Genomic DNA, 22,437 nt, shown 5'->3' on the forward strand with positions numbered 1-22,437 from the left:
TAGGCGTGATGTGGTAAACGGAGCAGACGGGGAAGGGTCAGAAGACCCCAGCGCTTACACAAACTACAAGCAGCGTCTGCAGAAGAAGTGAGAGCCCTGATAAGAGGCCTGTAACGCGGCATTGCAAGCTGGTGAGCTCATCCAGTGCCGCCTTGACGGATGGCTCTGGAGTTGGGGGGCATGAAGCTAGGATCCAGACCGGCACTGAGGGCTCCTTTGTTTCCCCTCGGCTGAGCTGTCCCCTCCTGTCTCCCTTGTTAAGGCACCGAAATACAAATTGAAGGGGGGAAAAAAGCCAATCAAAGAGGCCTGTGATCCCAGCGGGGGGCATGTGAGTCGCTGAGCCGAGTCTGCCCCGGGGGAGCGGAGGAGGGGAAGGAATTAATTTCCGACCTCGTTAGGCTCCCAGCCCAGATAAGGTTAATGTGGTGGCTGCAGGAAATGAGAGAGGAGATTGTCTGAGGCTTGGCTCTCAAGAGGATTCCGCCCCCCCTCCATTTTGCCAGCAGCTTTTGCTAGAGTTTGGGGTGCTAAGCAGGTAACCAACCCCCACTAATAGTATGGAGTCCCATCTTCACCTCCACCTTCCCATTTTACAATGGGGTGGTGCATGGTAGCAGGGAAATGCTGAGGCAATGCCTTTCACCAGGACCTTCCTACTCCTCAAGAGGGTACAGCCACGATATGGGGGAGAGGGGAACAGGGTAGGATATGGCTGCTAAAGGAAAGAGGCATCAAGGGATGTCCCAGTTAAGGCAGGGAAATCTGAGATATTAGGGGTGTCTTGCATCTCCCCTGCCAGCGATGCAGGATTGCTCCCTGCACTATGTTCTCCAGTCTAAAATAGCCCAAGAGATGAGGCTTCTGCCATGTCCCCTGGCCATGGTGAGCACTCAAACCCTTTCCCTCCCCTGTTTCTGGAAGGCACCAGCACTGGCCCATACAGCTCTATTAATGCTGAGGAAACCCAGGGTAGCCATTCACTTCACCCCAAACACCTGCAAACCATGTTCCCTTTTCAGGGTTCCCTTCTGCTCTCATAGTGGCTCATCAATTTGTATCTGAGCAGAGTATAAATCCTAGGTAGGCTTCCACAATATTGCTGTGCGCCACTCACACTGTACCAGTGCTCTGTTCAGCCATGGACAAGTCCTCTCCAGCCAGTTAAGACTTGGAGCACTGGAGGGAGTAGAGGGAAGAAGGAAGGATGCCAGTTTTAGCAGAAATGGACTTTGCATTAGCATAGTTCAGAGTCCCACCTCCCAGCACCAAAGCCCAAGTGACTAGATTGTCACCCAGAGGCAAATTACTCAATGGCAGGATGGAAACAGCTTCCAGAAAAATACCACCAGTTAGCAGAGATCTACTTTTGTTAAACAGATTGTAATAGTTTGCCCTTCTCTAGCACCATCCATCATAGGAGCCGAAGCTCTGTAAAGACATTAATGCATCCTTCTACAACCCTGTCAAAGTAGGCAAGTATTTTTATACCGATTTTGCAGATGTGGCAACCGAGGCACAGAACAATCAATCACATGAGTTGCTCACAGTTGCACAGCGGACCAGTGATAGACTAGGAAAGGGAATCCAATAATCTTTCTGATTGGTAGATCATGGTCAGAAGTGGTGTTAGCTGTTTTGCCAGCAGGGCAGAAAACATTTTTACCCCCTCTCCCACAAACAGCAAAGCAAACGAAAGAGCTGGACAATTGAGAGCAGAGCAAAAAAGCCAAGTGGCAAGCAGTTCAGTGCCCCCTGGAGGTTGGCAGCCCAGTCCTGATTAATCTCCACGAGGGAGTGCAAAGAAGTGACATGAGCAAATCCACTTCTTTGAGATTCCTCTTTGCCCAAGAAATTGAAGACTCAGGCCAGAGGCCCCCTGGGACCCAGAGCACAGAGGAAGGGGCTGTGCAGGGCTTTCCAAATGGCCTGGTGTTTTGGGGGTTTAATGTTCCGAGTGGCCGGGCGTCTGGTGCTCTCCCTTGAAAGCATGTGTGTCAACAAACAATTCTGGCCTTGGGGGCTCAATCAGCCACAGCCCTGAAACCACAGATCCCTGGAACAGAAACAACCGAGACATCAAAGGGCCTCCCTGCTCCCCAGAGGAGAAACTGAATTCCACATCAAAGCTGGCCAGAGGGTCTGAGCAGGTGAATGCAGCCAACAGGGGACCTCACAGCCTCACCACAGAGCAGTAGCCTAGCTGATGAGGCATCTATAGGGGGCTCTCCCCCAGCCCTTATCTGGCTTTAATGAATGGCTCTCACCTGTTTGTTTCTTCAGGGACTTCACTAACTTGCAACTGCTTGTGTTTAACCCCAGACAAAGTTACCTGGAGCCCTGCTGGGCTGAGAGGCTTCTGGAAGCAGGTGGGTGTAGGATGGAATAGTGGCAGAGGCCTTTCTAGTGCACGGACAGCCTGGTCCCTTCCGTGGCACCCTGGGCCTTTCCCAAGAGGGAACTGGTTTCCAGCCACTGCTTTTGGGGTTTGGAAAAGGGAGGGAGGGATTTTTAGTTTGCGGGAGATAGGGGTTTGTGGCAGCCGCTGGCTTGGTGCTGGCTCTGACTACAGTAGTGGGGGAGTGGAGCTGTTGTGGGAAGCCCAAGCCTGGAGTAGCAGAGGTCAGTGAGGTGGGACGGCACTGCTGTGCCCATACCATGCCTGGCTCTGGCCAGTGCTCTCAGCCCCTTGCTTTCTTGAATGCTAAAACTCCCCACTAGAAGACAGATGCACTGGCCTCTCTGCTGGCTGTGCAGTCAGCCCAAGCCCTATGGGGGCGAGGGGGGTGTTTCCATCCTCCTGTGCAGAAGGGAGATATTTGACCAATCCTGCCATTGTGGTGTACCTCCTCTTCCGCTTTGTTTCTTCAGTGTGGAGAGTTCTATCTTTAGAGCACTGCTATTTCCTCGGGGGGGAATTCCCACATTGCTGTGCCATAAAGGCATTGTTTGGTAGCAGTTAGCAGCTGCTGGCCCTCCTCTGTCCCACATGCTGGCACAGGAGCAAGGTGCTGCTGCTGCTGCTCAGTGGACTCCCATCCAACCTGCAAAAAGCAGGGCACAGCAGAGCTTTTGCAGCAGTTTCCCAACCAGCGGAGCCCCGGGGCGGTTTGTTTCACATGGAAAGGACAGTGGCTGGACTCGTGGCATTGATCCATACACATGGGCTGGTGAAACGACTACATGATAAGGCCCAGCCACTTACAAGGACAAGTCCAGGCCGATGACAAGGAGTCTCAGTGGGTTAATGCACTGGCCTTTTGTCTTGGTTCTAATCCTGCCCAGAGGTCACAAGCAGGATACAGAGGCCCTCACCTGCTCCCACATAGGACAGGTGAGCATGGTGCCCCCTCTCAAGCCTGATTGGCAAGGGAAGAGCTAATGAAAGTCGATAAGAAAGCATCTCTGGAACCCTCTGCATCTTCTCTGCGCTTGGACCCCCATCCCCAAGCCTGCAGCACCAGAATCACCGAGCTGCCGAGGCCCTGACGTCCTGTCCCTTCCTTCCTCTGGCTGGACATTACAAGCATTTCCTTCCGATCCCAGGTGAAGGCCAGGAGGGGGAGAGTGAGTGGGGGGAAAATGACCACCATTGTTTGTAGCTAAAATAAAATACACACTTCCTGTTACTGTAGGCAGGGCCCCAAGACAATGCAGCTGCCAGTGGAGGGCTGTTTAGAGCAGCAAACAGACCAGCAACAAACAGAAACATTTATAGTTCTCCTGACCCTTGGAAAGCCATAAATAGGCAGGAAGCCCAGGGACAGCCATGAAAGGGGGGGTGAAGATTGGGGAAGACCAGGGGAAAGGAAATTAGCTGGCTACATTGCACTTTTACAAAGGTGAAAACTCACCCCGTTGGAATTTCTCAGCTGCCTGGATAGAGTAATGCACAGAGAGCAGCTCTGATAATGCAAGATTTATTTGCTTATCATTTATTCAGTGAAATGTGGCCAACTTCATCAGATAAATTATTCACAATGAATAATCCCATTGGCTCTGCACCACGGCTAGTCCTGAACAGACAGCCTGAGGGCTCACAGGGCCTCACTCTAGAAGCAGGTTCTCCTAGAACCCCGCCTGTCACGCCATGCCCGGGTTTGGCTGTGCAGGCCACTTCAACTGTAGCTCACATCAAGCCCGGGAGCCTGGTTTACTCCAGCCAGGAAGGTAGGTCAGGACACCAGGGTTCTTCTGTACTGCTTTGGGAAGTGCCCTTAGATCTTCAGTGTGCCCCTGGACAGCTCCCCAGGGAAGAGTCACGTCTGTGACCAGGCAGGCAGCCTGCAACATGCTCTCAGCAGCACTTACCCAGTTCTGCTGCCTGCCTCCCTCCCTCCCAACCTGTCCACAAGACAGCATTCAAGGTCTTGTTTATTCACTGTAAAAGGCTGCGGTTGCTGGAGCAGTTTGGTCAGGGCTCCTGCTCGTTCCCCACGCCTCTTCCATTCACCAGCTGCTTTCTTTTTAGTGGGGAAGGAGGTGGAGGGGGTGGAAAGCACAGACCCCAACAGGCAAGGAAGTTCCCTGGCGTGGGGAAGCTCGGCTCTCCCACCATTGTTCCTTTGTATTGGCTGTATTATTTTGTATTTCCAGAAGAATTGCTATGAAGGTGGGAACCTGCAAAGTTTGCTCCCCCTTAGGCCTCTCCCACTGCCTCAAGGGAGGTCCATTGGCACATGCTGTAGTGGGGATGGGTGTCCTAGGAGCAGCAAGAAACATGGCAACAAAGAGGCTGAGAAACACAATGGGGAGAAGGAAGGACTTAGTGTGTGGTGGAATGGCAGGGCTCCCTGTGGTGCCTGCTCCCCATGAGATACCACTCAGGCCCTTGGCCTCCACCCCTGACGTGGCTGCGTTTGAGTGGTGATGCGCGCATGCAGGGTGATGAAGCACCTTGGGATGGACTCTTCTCTAGAGTGCATTGGTCACAGATAAGCCCACTTAGGTCTTACAGAATGTTTCCAGAACTGAAGGCCTTGGGGAATTCATGCAAGCCTAGTACCCATACTCCGGCTCACCCACATTGTCTGGCTAGCGAACACCCCCCCGCCATTATTTGAGTGCTGAATATGCTGAGGACTGGGTTACTAGAGGCAGTTTGCCCTGGAAAAGCCTCTGCTAGGCTGAGGTGCTCCGTGCGTAGCCCCTGACCCAGACACAGTTGTTGCATTCTAGTGCCCAATTGCTGAGCAGGAGCCAATGCTCAGCTCTCCTAAAAAAACCCATCTCCACTCATCCCCACCCATGTGTGGGTTGCAAGCCGCCTGACCTCAGGCTGCTCCAGAAGGGAATTTACCCATCCCACACATGCAGCAATCCTCCCTGCAGCCTCCCCAAACAGGGGGGACTCTAGGATCATAGACTTGGCTTTGCCTTTCAGAACAGGTTAAAAATCTCCACTATAAACCAACATCCTGTGAGTCAAAAGAGGGATGAGTGTCCCCCTGTCCCATTGTGGTTATTAATAGCCTTACCTGATAACCATAGAAAAACCAGCCTTGAAGGATTAACACGAGATCCACTCAAAGGTAGGGGAAAGGGGGGTGGTGTAGTCTCAGTTCACAATGTAATTACTAGCTGGCTTCTCTTTTTATACAGGATGAAGGAGCCTGCAGGTTTCAGAAAAGGTCCACTGGCTTCCTTGTCCTATCCCAGGGCAGGGGAAGACGATGCGGAAGAGCCAGAGATTAGATAGTGAGAAGACTGCACACGCCAGCACTGACATGCTGCTCCTTCTTCACCCTTGGCTCCACCGCGGACCGTGACCCGCTGCTGAGAGCAGCTGGCAGCAATGGGGTCCCCTCTGGGCCAGGTTGAAATGCTAGTGTAGATGGACCCAGACCATTTTCAGTCGTGTTACAGCTGCCAACGTTGCTGGCTCCACTGCGTTCAAGAGGGTTTGTCTCCCAACCACAAGGCACCCATGCTGTTTTCAGCACTAGTTGAGGGGACCAGGAGTCCCTCTGTTGATAAATGATTGCCTGGAATGGACCATTTTTCCTGGCATAATTAGGGCTTTTGCTAGGGAGTTTGTAACACCTTATTAGTGGCAATTCTCTCAATTACACAGGAAGATGCAGAGACCCTGGCCCTGAGTCTCAGTTATGAACTTGTGGCAGGAGCAAGGAGTGGGGGGCAGGGCAGTGCAAGGCAAAAGTGCAGGTGGACCCTGGGAAGCCCCCTAATAGCTGTCATTCAGTGTGTCCTACATGGCCTACACCCTTCTCTCCCCTGCCCCATTTTCTATGCCAAGGAACAGCTCTTCCATCAGCTCAGCCCCTCCGCCAGCCAGAGGCCCACAGCACAAACGGTATTCTCAGGGAGTTCATTCTACCCCCTTTAAGAAGCCAGAGCAGCAAAAAGGAGCCTTAGTGTAACAGGACGGGGCCTGCTACCTCCTGTTCATAAAACCAAGTGCATGTGCCAACGGTCCAAGACACAAGGAAGGGGCTGGAGGGAGAAGGAACCCACAATTCTCCATTACAGTAAGGGAGTCCAGCTCTGTTCAAGCTTCTGAGGCACTTTGCTTTTAAGGTTGCCAACTGGCCCTTAGGAAGCAAAATACACACGTCTCTACCATGTTCTCTAGCTTGGTAGGGGTCAGACCTCAAGTGGAGAGAGCTGGAGTTACAAACCTTAACTGATGTAGCACAAAACGCCCTCCTCCTTTTGGGCTCTCCAAGAGTCAGAACACACTGGATTTAGGGTAAATCTACACAGCAATCAGGAGATGGGATTGCAGCATGTGTAGACATACCTGAGTTAGTTTAGATCTAGCTACCTCTAACCAGGGGCGGCTCCAGGCACCAGCACGCCAAGCGTGGCCTGGGGCAGCAAGCCACGGGGGGTGCTCTGCTGGTCGCTGCGAGGGCAGTTGCCTTCGGAGGCTTGCCTGCAGAAGGTCCGCTGGTCCTGCGGCTTCGGTGGACCTCCTGCAGGCTGCCGCCGAATCCGTGGGACCGGGGACCTCCTGCAGGCAAGCTGCTGAAGGCAGCCTGCCTGCCGTGCTTGGGGCGACAAAATACCTAGAGCCGCCCCCGCCTCTAACAATAGCAGTAAAGCAACGTCAGCACAGGCTAGCTACTTGAGTATATAAACCAGGGTTCCAGGCAGGCTCTATCTGAGTACAAGCCTGAGTCGACACCTACATTGCTGCGGCATCACTGCTGTTTGAGTTAGCTGAGGTATGTCTACACGTGCTGCTGTCACATCTCTGACTGCAGTATAGTTATACCCTAGAGACTGGGGTAGCTCCACTGGAGTCACTCCTGATTTACCCCAGCATGCATGAATGGACAATCAGGCCCCGACAGGTGTCTGCTGACCAAGGGTTTTACCAGCTGGCTCTTTAGCTCACACACCCAGTGGGGTTCACTACCTGGTGTTTAAATACTGTTTGTGTATACAAAGAGTGAGGGAATAATTTTAAAACAAACAAAAAAACATTATGCTTCTTTCCTGTTCCCCATGGGTTAGAGAGTGACATTGGGAAAGCCCTGCAGGATGCAGGAGTGTCATGACACCGCTGCTGGGCAGTTTGGAAGCATTTGCACCCTTCTGCTCCCCACTTTAGCACCACTCAAAGCAAGGATTTGCAGATTATTGCAAGCAGCATAAAGGTGCTTGTTTTATCCTTTAGCTAATCACTTCTGTATCTTCATCATTAAATGGATGGAAGCAGCCGGTGCATGGACCTCAAATCCACATCTAGTGACAGTAGGGGAAAAACCACCACACACCACTCCATTTGACTTCAGAGTAACTTTACTCACTTAGACCAGGGCTGGATGAGGGCCCGCCAATTCTCCCCCAGACTGAATTCTGTCAACTCTTTGCACCTCCAGAGGTAAATCTTCAGCTCTCTGGCGGAGTTTCTGTTTACCATCCCTTGCCCCACACACGAGCCCCTTCAGTTCAGTAGTCAGACTGATCTCTCATTTGTGGCACAGCAGCTCCAATTAAGTCTGGAGTCATGCCAGAGATGCACTTGGCTGAAGGAGTGGCGTGTTGACTAGCTTTCAATATTCCAGCTACTAGGATCATTTTCAAACAAATGAAACTCCAGGCCTAGAGCATCTGGGGGGAGAAAAGTGCTGCTCTTCACAACAGCATAACCAAACAATGGCTCAAACCCAAGAGATTCAGAACTATAGCCTGGCATTTCTAGTGCCTTTCTCTGAACTTGCTGGAAGAGGAATGTCTTCCACTAGGTCATGTCCTTGTGGTTGTCTGCTTCTTATAGAGTCAACAGAAAGGGGGGGTGAGGGGATGGGTTACGGTCACGGCTGACCTGTGTTTGTTCAGTATACAGTTTGCACATGCAGCTAATTTGCAGTTCCACATTCTATCTTGGGAGTTGCACAGTTTGTGCATGAATTACATGGCTTAAAGAAATGCAAAGAGCCGGTATCATAGAATATCAGGGTTGGAAGGGACCTCAGGAGGTCATCTAGTCCAAGCCCCTGCTCAAAGCAGGACCAATCCCCTGTCACCTGTAGGGTTCAGAATTAACATTCTATCAAGGTGAGATGGGACACTTTGTGCTGCTCCAGACAGATGTTCTGAGCTAAGAAACCCCAGGGACTCACACTGGGAAGTTTCTTCACAAGCACGGGAAAGCTAACATTTTGCAGAATCAGAATCCACCAAGGGGGCTGGATAAATACCCAAACGGGAGCGGCCAGGAGTAGGACACCCCAGCCTAGTCCAAAAAGCACTTGTAGCTTTTACCCACACAAAGCTTCAGCCCTAGAAAAGCCAGATTGAAGGCTCCAGCATCTTACTTGGATGGGCACCATACCTTTCCTCATGCGAGTAGCTACACGGAAGTCAATGGAACAGATCACATGCCTAGAGACTAACTGCATAAGCAAGGGTCTGCTCTTGCAGACCTTGATTGCAGCTTGGTTGTGGAGTCAGTTGCTATCCTATTTAGAAGTGAATTTGGAGCACGACTAAAATTTAAAGACGTTTTAGTGACTTGAATCATTTTTCGACAAATGAAACTCCAGACTAGCAATTAGAGCAGGGGACTGGGAATCAAAATTGCTAGATTCTACACTGACTTCTGCCATTGGCTCAGTGTGAGATCTTGGGTAAGTCACCCTCCTCCCCCCACTGTGCCTCAGTTTCCCCATTGCTAAAAAAAAAAAAAGGATGATAATAATAATAGGAGATATTCTTATCTCCTAGAACTGGAAGGGACCTTGAAAGGTCATCGAGTCCAGCCCCCTGCTTTCACTAGCAGGACCAAGTACTGATTTTTGCCCCAGATCCCTAAATGGCCCTCTCAAGGATTGAACTCACAACCTGGGGTTAGCAGGCCAATGCTCAAACCAATACTTCATGTCTCACAAGGATGTTGTGAAGCTTAATACTCTTAAAATGCTTGGACGTGTGTAGATTAAAGATCCAGGAGAAGTAGGGGCAGCTCCAGGCACCAGCGCACCAAGCGCGTGCCTGGGGTGGCAAGCCACTGGGGGGTGCCTGCCAGTTGCTGTGAAGGCAGCAGTCAGGCTGCCTTCGGCGGCATGCCTGCGGGAGGTCCACTGGTCCCACGGCTTCGGCGAGAATTCGGTGGCGGGTATGCCAAAGGCACGGGGCCGGCGGGCCTCCCGCAGGCATGCCGCCAAATCCGTGTTACCAGCAGACCTCCTGCAGGCATGCCGCTGAAGGCCGCCTGACTGCCGTGCTTGGGGCAGCAAAATACATAGTGCCGCCCCTGAGGAGAAGGGCTAATTACGTATTTTCTAGGGTTCTCAAATTAGGTTGTTTTCACTGGCATGAGCATTGCACACATGGACAGTAGGGATGCGTGTGCGCGCGTGCGCACACACACACACACACACGTGTTCTTTAAAGTAAAATTTAATGGATGTTAACAAGAATAGCCAATAAAAGTGTACAGTATGCAGTGGTGGGTGGTGTAGTCATGTTGGTCCCAGGATATTAAAGGGACAAGGTGGGGGAGGTAATATCTTTTACTGGACCAACTTCTGTTGGTGAGAGACAAGCTTTCCAGTTTATACAGAGCTCTCTCTTCTTCAGGTCTAGAAAAGGTACTTGGAGTGTCACAGCTAAAATCAAGGTGGAACAGATTGTTTAGAACAAGTAGATAACGCATGTCAAGGGACCATTTAAGGTGAAGTGGCCTGTTGACACCCCTCCAGTCATAGGGGGAGGAAAAGAAGGGGGAGGCCGCTGGAGGTCATTGTTAGTGGGTTAAAGATTGTTGTAACCAGCCATAAATCCAGTGTTTCTATTCAGTCCCTGATTTTTAGTATCTAGCTAAATTAGGAATTCAAACTCATCTGTTGAAGGTGTTGTGCAGGTTTATTTTGAGGAGGACAGACAGAAAGTGATCGCTTTGTGAAAAGTGTTCAACCACAGGTGACAGGGTGTTTCTCTTTTGTCATTTTCCTGGGTGAGCTCATTCAAGAGTCTAGTGTGGGGGTCGGCAACCTTTCAGAAGTGCTGTGCCGAGTCTTCATTTATTCACTCTAATTTAAGGTTTCATGTGCCGGTCATACATTTTAACGTTTTTAGAAGAAGATCTCTTTCTACAAGTCTATAATATATAACTAAACTATTGTTGTATGTAAAGTAAATAAGGTTTTTAAAATGTTTAAGAAGCTTCATTTAAAATTAAATTAAAATGCAGAGCCCCCTGGACCAGTGGCCAGGACCTGGGCGTGAGTGCCGGGGGCGGGGGGGGGGGGAAAATATATAAAACAACTTGTGTGCCGCCTTTGGCATGCATACCACAGGTTGCCTGCACCTGGTCCAGTGATTGTCTGATTTTCTCCAGATTAAAGGGGTGAAGTAGCCTGTTAAACACCTTTAACACAATCCCTTGAAATAGATGTTAATTACTCATGCTAAACTCTTTTCCACCCTGTATTTAGTCCACCCTGTATCTGTCTACACTATGGACCTTACAGCGGCACTGCTGTACTGATGCAGCTGCACCGGTGTAAGATCTCCCGTGTAGCCGCTCTATGTCAGCGGGAAAGCATCTCCCATCGACATAGTGCTGTCCACACTGGCACTTTTGTTGGTGTAACTTATGTCGTTCAGAGGGGTGTTCTTCATACACAAATTATACTGACAAAAATGCTAGTGTAGACACAGCCTCACCCACCTTGTCTCTCTAATAGAAATACAAGAATACAGCTGCCTTCACATTGATTCAGAGAAGTGGAAAAGCCCCATTAGGTTACCGAATCCATCCCCTGCCCTTGGAGGATTGTTCTCATCGGTATATTCTCCACTGCATAAATCCAAAACATGAGCTATCCAGATAATTATTAACAGATCATTTAAACTCACACAAAACATCCCCCGTAATTGAATTGGATACAAAAAAATAAATTAAATACACACAGCTAGATACACAAGGGTTTGATGGTTGCTTTAGTGCTAGACTTTGTATTATAGACCTTGAAGTCTGAGGATGGGGAGGTGCCAGAGAAAAGAGAATATTAGCAGACTCTCTGAAAGGTTTTTGTGGTTTGTTACAGTTAACCAAAGAGAAAAAGCGCACTGAACTCTCCTGAAATGGAGAAGTTGCAGCTGTCGGTCCTCTGGTCAGAAGGGGCTATTGCTTTGGATTTTCTTTGGCTTAGTAAAACAAAGAAAATAAAGGCACCATGACTACTGCGTATATTCACAAACAAACAGTGATGCCATGCCTGACTGCCCCCTGTGCAATGTAGAACAGGTCTGCTCACCTGCTGTGGGAGACCCCTGCAGCTCAAAGCCATAGTGTCTCCATCAGTGTTGAACTGCCCAACTTTGATCAGTTCCTATACCAGCCTTTGCCCCCCTTACCCCATCTGCGCCTCACACACACCACAAAGAACCTGCCTACGACCCCATTGTTTCCCAACCTGGTTACAAACATGGTTCCAATCTGTGGTGTAGACTGGATGGTAACCATGGCCCATAGCTTTATAGGTACTTAAGACAGATTTTGGCCAGGTAAGGATTGCAGGTTTGGGTCACTTGATTAGAGACCCAATCACAATCTCATTGTCACGGAGTGACACCCCCCCACTTTCTGTGATTTACCATGACTCTTAGCCAGCCAGTAAAATAGAAGGTTTATTAGACGACAGGAACAGTCCAAAACGGAGCTTGTAGGTACAGACAACAGGACCCTCTTGGGGGGCAGGGAGCTTAGACCCCAGCTCTGGGTCACTCCCTCCATTTCCCCAGCCAGCTCCAAACTGAAACTCTCCAGCCCCTCCTCTTGCCTTTGTCTCTTTCCCAGGCCAGGAGGTTTCCTGATCTCTTTGTTCTCCAACACCTTCAGCTGGCACCTTGGCAGAGGAGCAGCCCAGGCCATCAGTTACCAGGAGACAGGGCATCGGCCATTCTCTGTGCAGACAGCAAAAAGGCCCTCTAGGGCTCTACAACAACCACACGCCCTTATCCCACCACCTAGATAAGTAAGAACTGCACAGGGGAAACTGAGGCACTCACACAGTATTCAGAAAACAACATTAAGAACATTCCCACTTTGTCACACTCATGTACAGTGTAAATCTGGAGTAGTTCCATTGAAGTCAGTGGAGTCACACCAGTGTAAGTCTGGGGCAAGAGATCAGAATCTGGGTGTATATTTACAACCACTCGCTTGAGAGCACTTCGTGATGTCTTAAACAATGAATGAAGAGAGAGGGCTGAAATGCCCTTTTAAAGGAATAGCCAGCCAGGGTGCAGACCTGCTGAGTAATGTATAAAAACAAACTTAAGACCAAAGGAGCGAGTGTTCAGATTACTCAGACCCCAGAGTAAATGCTCTTTTTCAAGCCAAATTCTGGCATCGGTCTCTTCAAAACAAACCCTATGGAGTGCAGAAAGCAGCGTTTGCCTGGCCTCAGTGCATGGCCCTCCCCTTAGACAGGAGACAAGGGCCCAGGAGACCACAGAGACTGGAGCAAGGAGCTGCTCAGTGGCACAGTTCTGGAGGGCAAGCCAATGCACAGAGCCAAACCCCCTGTGAGGAGGGAAATTTCCCCCCCCCCACTTCATAGTCCCTTTCAAGCCCCCAATTAAAGCTGCCCCAAGGGACATGCATTTCCTGCACTGGGGTTTTCTTTCCTGAATTGGTGTTGATTTTGGGAAATGAAAGGATGCAAATAGCTCATGAATAAAACCCACAGACGAGGAGGCTTCAAAGAGCCTCCAGGAAGCTGCAGCCGACCAGACAAGGACAGAGGTTTCCATCGCCTCCTCTGGGAGGCGGAGGACAAACACGCAAAAAGGAAGGGCCCCGTGGTAGGGTAACAGCTATTTTTGCCTTCAAAGCACTCAGTGACCAGCTCCCTTGTGAGCAGTCACAACTCCTGGCCCAGGAAAGATGGTTCAGTATCCTTAGCCCCATTTTGAAGATAGGGAAACTGAGGCAGACAGCTGTGAGTGATACTTATACAAAAGGTTGGGTGGGGAGTGCCATCTAACCAGCAATGCCCTCACAGATGTGACCTTAACAGAAACACTCTGGGCTCATCAGAAGATTTCACAATGGAGTTAAAACAAAGATATCCCCACTGGGCAGCTGGGTCACAGGAGCCACTGATAGGCTGCTGAGGATGAAAAGCCATCTCTACAGGCACTACAAGAACCTGGAGGCAACATCAGGAAATCCTCCCAGGCCGAAGCTTCCTCACTGCCAGAGCTATTAGCTCACGATGCTGGGAGAGGATCCAAAATACTGGGTTTGTCTTTACTTACCCACCTCTCTCTCAGAAACCCTTTGGCTCCACTGTGCCTTCCCTCCCTCTTCCCCCCACTCCAATCAAACCTCAAGCTCCAGGACAGCTAAGATCACTGCTAATTGTGTTCACTGCGGTGGAAATTCTGCACACTCAGCACTCAGTTACTCCAGCCATCATTACAGCTGGCCCCCGACATCACTTACTGCTGAACGCTGCAGAGACAAGGGACAAAGGTGGGTCTCTATAAAGTAGATCTCTAGAGATCCTGTAGGGCCTGAGTATCCTCTGGAACGGGCTGGGGACTCTCCTCTCCTATTAAGTCAATGGGATCTGAAACCACTCACAACCCTGCAGGATTCGGCTCATATAGATGTCACAAAATGTCCCAGAACGCTTAGGGTTAAATAATCCAGCTTCAGCAGAGAACAGCCGAGGAAGGGGGAAAAATGAGACACCAAGAAAAAATATGTTTAGATTTGGTAGAGTCAGTGAGGGGACATGGGGGGGGACTAGTCCAGACACAGTGAGATCCAGCCCATGAGGTCAGCAAACCCACAGAGTTTAAAAAACCCACACCCTGGCCAGTTTTGACCTAGAACTTGAGAACGCTGTGTGTGACTTGTCTGAGCACCACGGGAGAGCAGCACAGAGTCTGTCGGTGGCTCAGTCACCCTCAATAGCCCAGAGTGGGAGCTCCTTTTCTGAATTCTTTGCCAACCTCTGATTTTTCCCTGATGCGAGGAGTTCCCGGTATACAGAGTCTCAGTTTAAAATAAAAAACAGAGATGAAAAAGCTCCCCAAAGCCCCACTTTCTGTGCCTGGCAAAGGCTGGCATGCACTGCCACGGCACCCAACTAAACCATGTTAGTAAGTGACCAGGAGCCCAAGGGCTGCTCTTAGTTTGCACAACCTGGATCTAATTGCAGCACAGCCACCACAGCACCCTGCACCTTGATCCAAGCAGCTACTGAAGAGCAGGATGTTGTGGCAAATGTGTGCGGGTAGCACTTTGCCCACTATCAATGCACAGCATTGGTGTTTTGCAGGGAGAGTTGACATATTAGAGCATGGGTAGGCAATCTATAGCACTCACACTGCCCGGGTCCTGGCCACCGGTCCGGGGGGCTCTTCAGTTTATTTTAAAATGAAGCTTCTTAAATGTTTTAAAACCCTTATTTACTTTACATACAACAATAGTTTAGTTATATATTATAGACTTATAGAAAGAGACCTTCTAAAAACCTTAAAATGTATTACTGGCACGCAAAACCTTAAATTAGAGTGAATAAATGAAGACTCGACAGACCACTTCTGAAAGGTTGCCAACCCCTGTGTTAGAGGGCCACAGAGAAAGCAAAGCTGCGTGCCTGGGACAGCAGTGTGGTAGAAGGAGACTCTCCCATGAATGACTGTGCACACTGAAGGGATACCATGGCCTGTGATTTGTGCTCCCAGTAGGTTCCTTCCAGCCCAGCTGAGAGCAGGATAAGGGTATTTTCTCAGCTGAGACCAGCCCTTCCCTTTCCGCCCATTGCGGAATGCCATCAGGAGAATCAGGTGCAGCATCAAGGTCGTGGATTTCCTATCAGCTTAACCCTTCCTGTGCCGGAGAGGACAAGCCAGCTTATAACATTAACCAGGGAAAAAAGACAACCCAAAAAATCGACACCTTACAGCCTTGGACATATGGGGAGATTTCTGATTGGCTGTCAGTGATGTCGGGCAGGTTTACAGAAATTTTCAGATCCGTTGTCCAAGTCTGCATTTAATTTCAGGACACAGTAGCCTGCTCAGGGGACAAGAATTGGGGTTGATGGGATGTGTGTGTGTGGTAAATTCTATTCCTGACCACAGCAAGTCCAAGGCAGGTTTCTACCCCATGCTGTGTTTTCCCCATCTGTAAAATGATACTAGGCCTGTACAAAGTACCAGCAATGAAATTCAAGCCCCTCGAAATGAGATGTTGTCACATTTTCGTTTATTTCATTCAGTTTTACCAAAAACTTGCAAAGTTCCAGGATTTTAAAAGTTCAAAAATCCAGAACCACCCCCAACCACACACACTAGTTGAACCTTCCTTTCTAATGAATTACCAGGATGTTTCCCTGCTGTACTGACTCTTGATTAGCAAAAGATATTTGGTGTCACCCAGCAGTTGGGTTCACTGTGGTTCTGCTTTCAGGACTGAGGGTGTGAAAACAATGCTCTTGGAGGAAGACGACCCTGGCATTTGTAAGATTTCTAATTGCAAAATTCATTACAGCAAAGTTTGATTTTCACATCAGACTATATGAAACTGGTCTCACTTGTTTCCAGCAGAAGCCTTCCTTATTTGAGACAAATGTTATGAAAAGCAAAATGTTGGGGCCATACTGACTCGGAACTAAACTGCAAATACAGGGGAGTGGGAGGGTTGGTTTGGTGAACCTTCTTAAATACACTTATTTTCATACAGTCCTGGGCAATCCTTTCCTAGTGCCTAGAGGGAAGGATGAGGTTTAAATGAAAAGCACTTTGAGCTCCTTGGCTACAGAAGGGCGAAAGGATTAGAGTACTAAAGCCAATGCAGTCACTTTGGCCTCATGTTGTTATCCACCAGTCCCAGGTGGTGTGGATGAGCTCTGCTCAGACTTTTTGCAAGCTTGAGGGGGTAGTGCATGGAGCGGTTTGTTCATGCCGTGTTCCAGCATGACTGGGCTTGCGTCATCTACTGCATCTGAACAACAGAGAGTCAGAGGGCCTTGACACTAACAGCGTGCTCACTCTGGAGAGTAGCATTTCCAGGTTACAGTGAGGTCTGGAAACTGGGCACGGTTTCCACACCACAATGTGTGCAGGACAGCCCTCTGAGTGACAAGTTGCCTGCCCTGCAATAGCCTATGGAGTGTGGAACAAAACAGATATCCATTGCCAGCAGAATAGTAAAGTGCACAGGTCTGCTTGTGGCTTTTCCCCATCCCAAGTAGTCATTCTATTGATGTGAGGAGGCTGGCAGTGTGGGATGGTATCACTCCAGATACCCAGACTGAGGTGCTGGGGAGGGAACCCAGCCACTGGAGTCACAGCTGTTCCTTTTTACCTAGGATGGTCCTTTCTGAAGCTTATTTGAACTTAGTGCTCTAGCAAAAGGCATCCCACTTACATCAGAAAACTTTGTCCTAACTAGAGCTAAGCCTGAACTGGAACCCTAGATCTAAACACCTCCACACCTGCGGCTTGGTCACATCTCTAGTTACAACCTCCTCTGATCCAGCAGATGCAAAGTAAGGAGCAGATTACGGCTCAGGGATCTGGAGCCAGAGGAGCGTGAACTCAGCACTGAGCAGAAGCCAAGTGGCTGGTTGCCGCTGGCCACTGCTGGGGTGCTATGATCCAGGCTTCAGGAGTGTGAGGAAACCAGGTGGGGCACTGGAAGGTGGAGTCCCTCCATGGAGGTGCAAGTCTAGCAGGAAGCAGGGGCAGCCTCGTGGGTGAGCAATGCGGGCAACAGCTCAGAGCACTGTGGCCAAGGGCACCATGATCAAGAGCAGTGTTTCTCAATCTGGGGATCCCAACCCAACCCAAAAGGGGTCACAAGGCTATCGTAGGGGAGTGGTCGGGAGAACAGCAGCTGAAGGCAGAGCTGCCGCCGGCAGCAGCAGCGCAGAAGTAAGGGTACCATGATATTACAAAGACAGGGCACCAAAATACAAGCTCACCCAGGGCACCGTTTCCCCTAAAGCCAGGCCTGGCAGGAAATCTTGTTTACAGAATGAGCTACTGAAGTTATTGGAGATCCTGATGTCTGGGTGACTGGGGGCTCCTTGTTGCCTGCAGTTCCATTCACAGTGCCTGCCTTATTACCGTCATCTTCCCCTGGAATTGCTGCACTCCAGGCTGATGTTCTACGGATAGACTGGTGGGGGAAAGGAGCAGATGCAGCAATGGAAACCCACCCAAAAGGGCTTCCATTGCTCTTCTCTGGTTTGCACTGAGCTATAAAAAGCTGCTGCCTTTTAGTCCAGTTAGAATTGCAGTGGCTTAGTTTCCAGAGGAAGGAATGGCTGCAATGTGGGGGAGAGCTCTCCACTTGCCTCGGAAACCAACAGCTGGGCTGATACGATATTTCTCACCCCCTCACCCTCTCCACATGCCCTTCTGCTGGGCTGCATTTTAGTAGAGGCTGGGATTCCTGCAGCAGAATTTTAGGCAGCAGATCAAGTATGATCCAGGGTCCCTCCCACCAAGCCCAGTGCTTCCTCGTTCCTGTGGTGAGATGAAGTCAACTTTAGCCCTGGTGCATCTCCATTGGCGTCAGTGGATTTACACCTGGAGGAATTTGGCCTGAGAGCTGGAATTTTAGAGAAGCCAAAGAGAGTCAGGAAAGAGCAAGTAATGGCAAGAAGCAGGGTCCATGAGGGCTGTATCCATAGCTATCTAACACAGTGCTCAGATTAGTTGCTTGAGCTGGCCTGTCTCTTGTTAAACTAAATGGCCCCCTCCCCACACCACTCATGGCTTGTTGCTAAAGGCTCAAAAATCGGAACTTGTCAATAAGGGAGATCAGTGCAAACACAAGCACGCACATGCCGAGCATTATTACACAAATCACAAGAGTTTTCAAGTTCCCCTGCTCAGGAGCTTACAGGAGGGAGCAGGAAAGCTGGACCCTTCCCTGGGGACAAGAGTTTTCGCACACTCTCACTTGCGAAGCATTCGGCTCCCCTGGAGAATGAAATGCAGTAGGGCTAAGGGCCAGAGAAGCACTATGCAGGGATAAGGGGCAGAGCATGCGTGGTGTGGAAGTAGCACTGGATGTGGCTAGAGGGCAGAACATAGGCAATGCAGAGGGGACATGACTTTTCTATCCAGTGTGAAGGACCCAGCCCTGCAGTTAGGAAAGGGGAGCCCCAGGACACATCTGAAGTTTCTCTCTAGTCACTGATGCTCCTTCCAGAAACCACACAAAGCATAGAGGGCTCCCAGAGCCTGCAGATGATAAACAGAAGGGCAGCAGGACGTTTAGATTAGCACAGAGCAGCCCGGGTGCCAATGGCAATTTATTGTAAACATGAAAGGAGAAAGTGCTATTGCTGCTGAAGTTACCATAGAAGGCACCTTGGAGAGAGAAGCAGCAAAGCAGAGCTCAGCACAGGCAGATCTCAGCCCTTACTTGAAGGGTCACAGCTGGTCTACACTGAAGAGTTATATCGGCACAGCTATGTCTCTCAGTTAAACAGCCCTTAGCACAAGCCCCATGATGAGTCCGAGTCAGCTGGCACAGGCCAGCCCTGGGTGTCTAATTGCATTTCACAGACATATTCAGCCATATTTTTAAGAGGCCACTGATTTCAAGTGCCCATTCTGAGAATCAGGCCTCAGGTGTCTCAAGTTGCACACCCAGGATCAGTGGCCTCTTTTGGAGGCTTTGTGCATCAGCCCTTTAATTCCTTCAGCCCGTTAGTTTGTTAATCTGCTGATCACAGGAGTGCAAATATTAACACCCAGCACAGGGGATACACTGGACTCCACTGAAATAATCTGAAATGAGGATGGGGGAAATTAACCTATTTTTTCTTAATTCTATCTATGGCTTCACAAACCCAAATAAAATGGCCACATACAAGAGGTTACAAGCACAGTACTGTGTCAGCTGCATACACCTCAGCCCCTTCCTTTCCTGTGAGGATAGGATTAGCCCCATTGCACAGGTGGGGAAACTGAGGCACAAGCCGCAACATGACTCTTCCCCCAATTTCCAGAGGAAGTTAGGATACAGAAAGCTCTGCCACTGATTCCCAGTTCCCTTATCTGACTCCCTAGACAGACATGTGGTCCAACTGGCCAAGGAATGACCTCTGAGCACCAGTCTCAGTACTGTCCTGATCACCACACACCTGGCAAGGCTCCCTCACCTGAGAGAGCACCCTTGACCCAGCTGTGAGAAGTGGTCCCAGCCCCTTTGCTGGCTAGTGCTGATCCCTATGCCAGCTGGCTGTGTGGCAGATAGGGTGACCTGTGTTAGTTAATGAAGGAGAGGGCTATAGGCCTTCCCCTCAAGCCCCATCCTTCACGGTGGATAGGCAGTCAGCTCTGAACACTGAGCAACCTTGCAATGAAAAAATAATAAATCCCCCACACACATTTCCACTGAGGAAACACCACCCATCCTCTTACATAAAGGGAAGGGAAACACTTAACCCTCAGAAGATTTGTCTGCTGCTAATGCAGGGATGACAAGCCCGCTCAGAGCATTCCCACTTTTCACAGCAGAAGTGACCCCTTTGGGTGGCTCATTCTCCTAGTCTTTCTTCATCCCATTGACCACGTACCAACACTCTATAAAACGCTAACAGTGCTTACATTGAAGTAATCTCTCCTTTCCAGTCCAGGGATGCTCCTCCCAGATCTGAAAGTTGGGATCTTCATTACAAGTTGCTGGGTCAAGCAGGTTTATTTATAACTACAAATCAAAGCCGTGTAGCTAAGTGAGATTTGCTCCATAGACAGATGCAAGAATGTGTATACATAGAGGTGGTATGTATAGCACTTCCAGACAGGAGCAATAACACTCCTGTCTGAGAGCTACCTGCACCCCTGCTCTGTCCTGGGTTAGGAAGCACCTTCCACAGATGGCACTTCTCTCCTGGGCTGATTCATTCAATACAGGAACACAATCCTATATTACACTTGAATGTAATTATTTTCCTTATTTATTCCTTCAGGTTTTTGTTTTTTTTAAACTAGGCTACTTTCCATCATGAATTTCTCCCATGGACCCTAAAGTCTAACTTGTTTCTAGTCAAGGTTGCTCTCAGCTTCTCCAGCACTAGAATGATATTGTGATATTTGTATTGCAGACACTAAAAGGGTTTATTAGTTAAAGGTGCTGGCTCTGTAATTTACAACACATTTCAAGGAAACATCCCTATTGATCTCAGGTTTTGTTAAAGATACATACAGAGCCTGGGCCAAATCTTGAAGTCCTGCTCAGGCAAGAAATTCCCATTGACTGCAATGAAGGTTTTGGGTGAGTAACGCCTGATTTAAACCAATGTAAAGAACCTGAGGATTTGGACCTGTTAATGTGGGGCCCAAGAGCCTCCCTTTAAACGAAACCCAGTAACCTTCTCCCACCCAGAAGTGGAGCTGGTTTACAATCCACCCTGCAGGGAGAACGTAGGGCCCAGGCCTCCAACACGGTCATGTAGCTCCTGGCCCATGAGCAGCCCCACTGACCCCAGCGGGGCCACCCCCGCCCCATCAGCAGACACCGCAGCGGCTGGGCAGCACTTGGCGAGACAGAACAACGCGGAAGGATTCAGCGCTGGGCTTAGCCAGGGGGCAGCAGCACAAAGCACATGTGGAAGAGCCCAAGGCCATTCCGTGCACAGGTGCCAGGCAGCGCCGCCTGGCCGCAGGGCCGCAAGGACACTGCTAGGGGTTCCCAGCCATTCCCGGGGCCCTAGGAAGCGCCTCAGCAACGAGACACAAAGACAACGGGTCTGCTGCGGTGCCAAGCGCATCAGCCCCCCCTGGAGTGACAGCCCCCCCCCGCCAGCTCTCTGGCTGCAGCCCCTGCTGCCAGCCCAGGCGCCGCTTGCTGCTGCCCCCAACACGCACTGGGTCCCCTGGGACGGGACCCAGCCTCCCAGAGGACCTTGGCGAGTCCCCCAAGCCGGAGGCTCTTCCCAGGCTCCCGCACACAATGGGCTGCCCCCCCGCGGAGAGCAGCGGTGGGTGTGGCAAGGCCCTTTCGGACCAGGGGGTGGGAGGGGATCGGGCCCTGTTCTGGGCAGTTAAACCCTGGGCTGCCCTCGCTCAATCCCGGGGGTTCTTCCCGGGCTGGTGCAGGCGCCTCCCAGCCCCTGGGCAGCAGGAGCGGTGCCGGGCGCACGCCGCGCTCAGAGCGAGGAGCGGCGCCCAGCGCTGCGATCCCGCCGGCGGCCGGGCACTAGGGAGCGGGTCCGTCCCCGCTGCCCCCAGGAGACCCCGCCGCAGCCCCCCGGCCCGGGCTAACACACCCAGCCCGTGCGGGGAAGCGCGACCCCAGAGCCAGGGCTGCCCGGGCACAGCCCCGAACGAGCCGCGCTTACCGCTCAGCCTGTCCATGCTGCCGGCGGGTGGACGGGCGCGAGGCGGCGGTGAGGGGCGCAGGGTCCCGGCCTGCAGCGCCCGGTGTCCGGCTAGAGGATGCGCCTGGCTCGCCTGGTACAGAGACGTCAACCTTTAAACCAGCTGCCCCGCCCGCCCGCCCTGCGCTTCCCCGGCTGGGTGCGGGGTCTTAGCGCCCGCCCAGCCCAGGCGCCGCCGCACCAGCGGCACGGCCCTGCGCTAGGCTCAGCTGGGAGGACACCTCTGCCGCCTCCCGCCCCGCCTCTCCCCCCAGCCGGCCCCTGCCCCCCACATCTCCCCAGCCAGCCCCCACCCCGCCCACCTCTCCGGACCCCAGTCAGCCTCTCGCCTTGCCCACTGCTCCTGCCCCCCCATTCTCCCCAGCGAGCCCCCACTCCAGCCTCCCCGCCCACTGCTCCTGCCCCCCACATTTCCCCAGCGAGCCCCCACTCCAGCCCCCTCTCCTGCCCTCCACATCCAGCCCCCCCGCCCACTGCTCTGCCCCCACATTTCCCCAGCCAGCCACTCATCCTGCCCACCTCTCTTGCCCCCCCCCCCGCCAGCCCCACAGCCTCCCACGCTTCTGCCTCCCAAGGTCCACTCCACAGCCACACCTTA

At 51.1% G+C, this 22,437-nt stretch overlaps 1 protein-coding gene across 3 annotated transcripts in view; it reads right to left on the minus strand.

The window, feature by feature from the left end:
* AFAP1L1 (actin filament associated protein 1 like 1) overlaps window positions 1-21,936 on the minus strand; it is a 56,265-nt gene extending 34,329 nt beyond the window's left edge. Inside the window, exon 1 of one of the 3 annotated variants that reach the window (XM_045027568.1) lies at window positions 21,801-21,936. In XM_045027568.1, coding sequence (XP_044883503.1) covers window positions 21,801-21,816 — 16 coding nt within the window. In that variant the 5' untranslated portion in view covers window positions 21,817-21,936. Of the gene's footprint in view, window positions 1-998; window positions 1,115-21,800 lie in introns of those variants that run through there. The other 2 variants (XM_045027567.1, XM_045027570.1) reach the window with 2 other exon arrangements.
* Between the last annotated feature and the right edge of the window lie 501 nt (window positions 21,937-22,437).

The sequence above is a fragment of the Mauremys mutica genome, chromosome 8 (assembly GCF_020497125.1).
Source record: "Mauremys mutica isolate MM-2020 ecotype Southern chromosome 8, ASM2049712v1, whole genome shotgun sequence".
In the NCBI taxonomy this organism is placed as follows: domain Eukaryota; kingdom Metazoa; phylum Chordata; order Testudines; family Geoemydidae; genus Mauremys; species Mauremys mutica.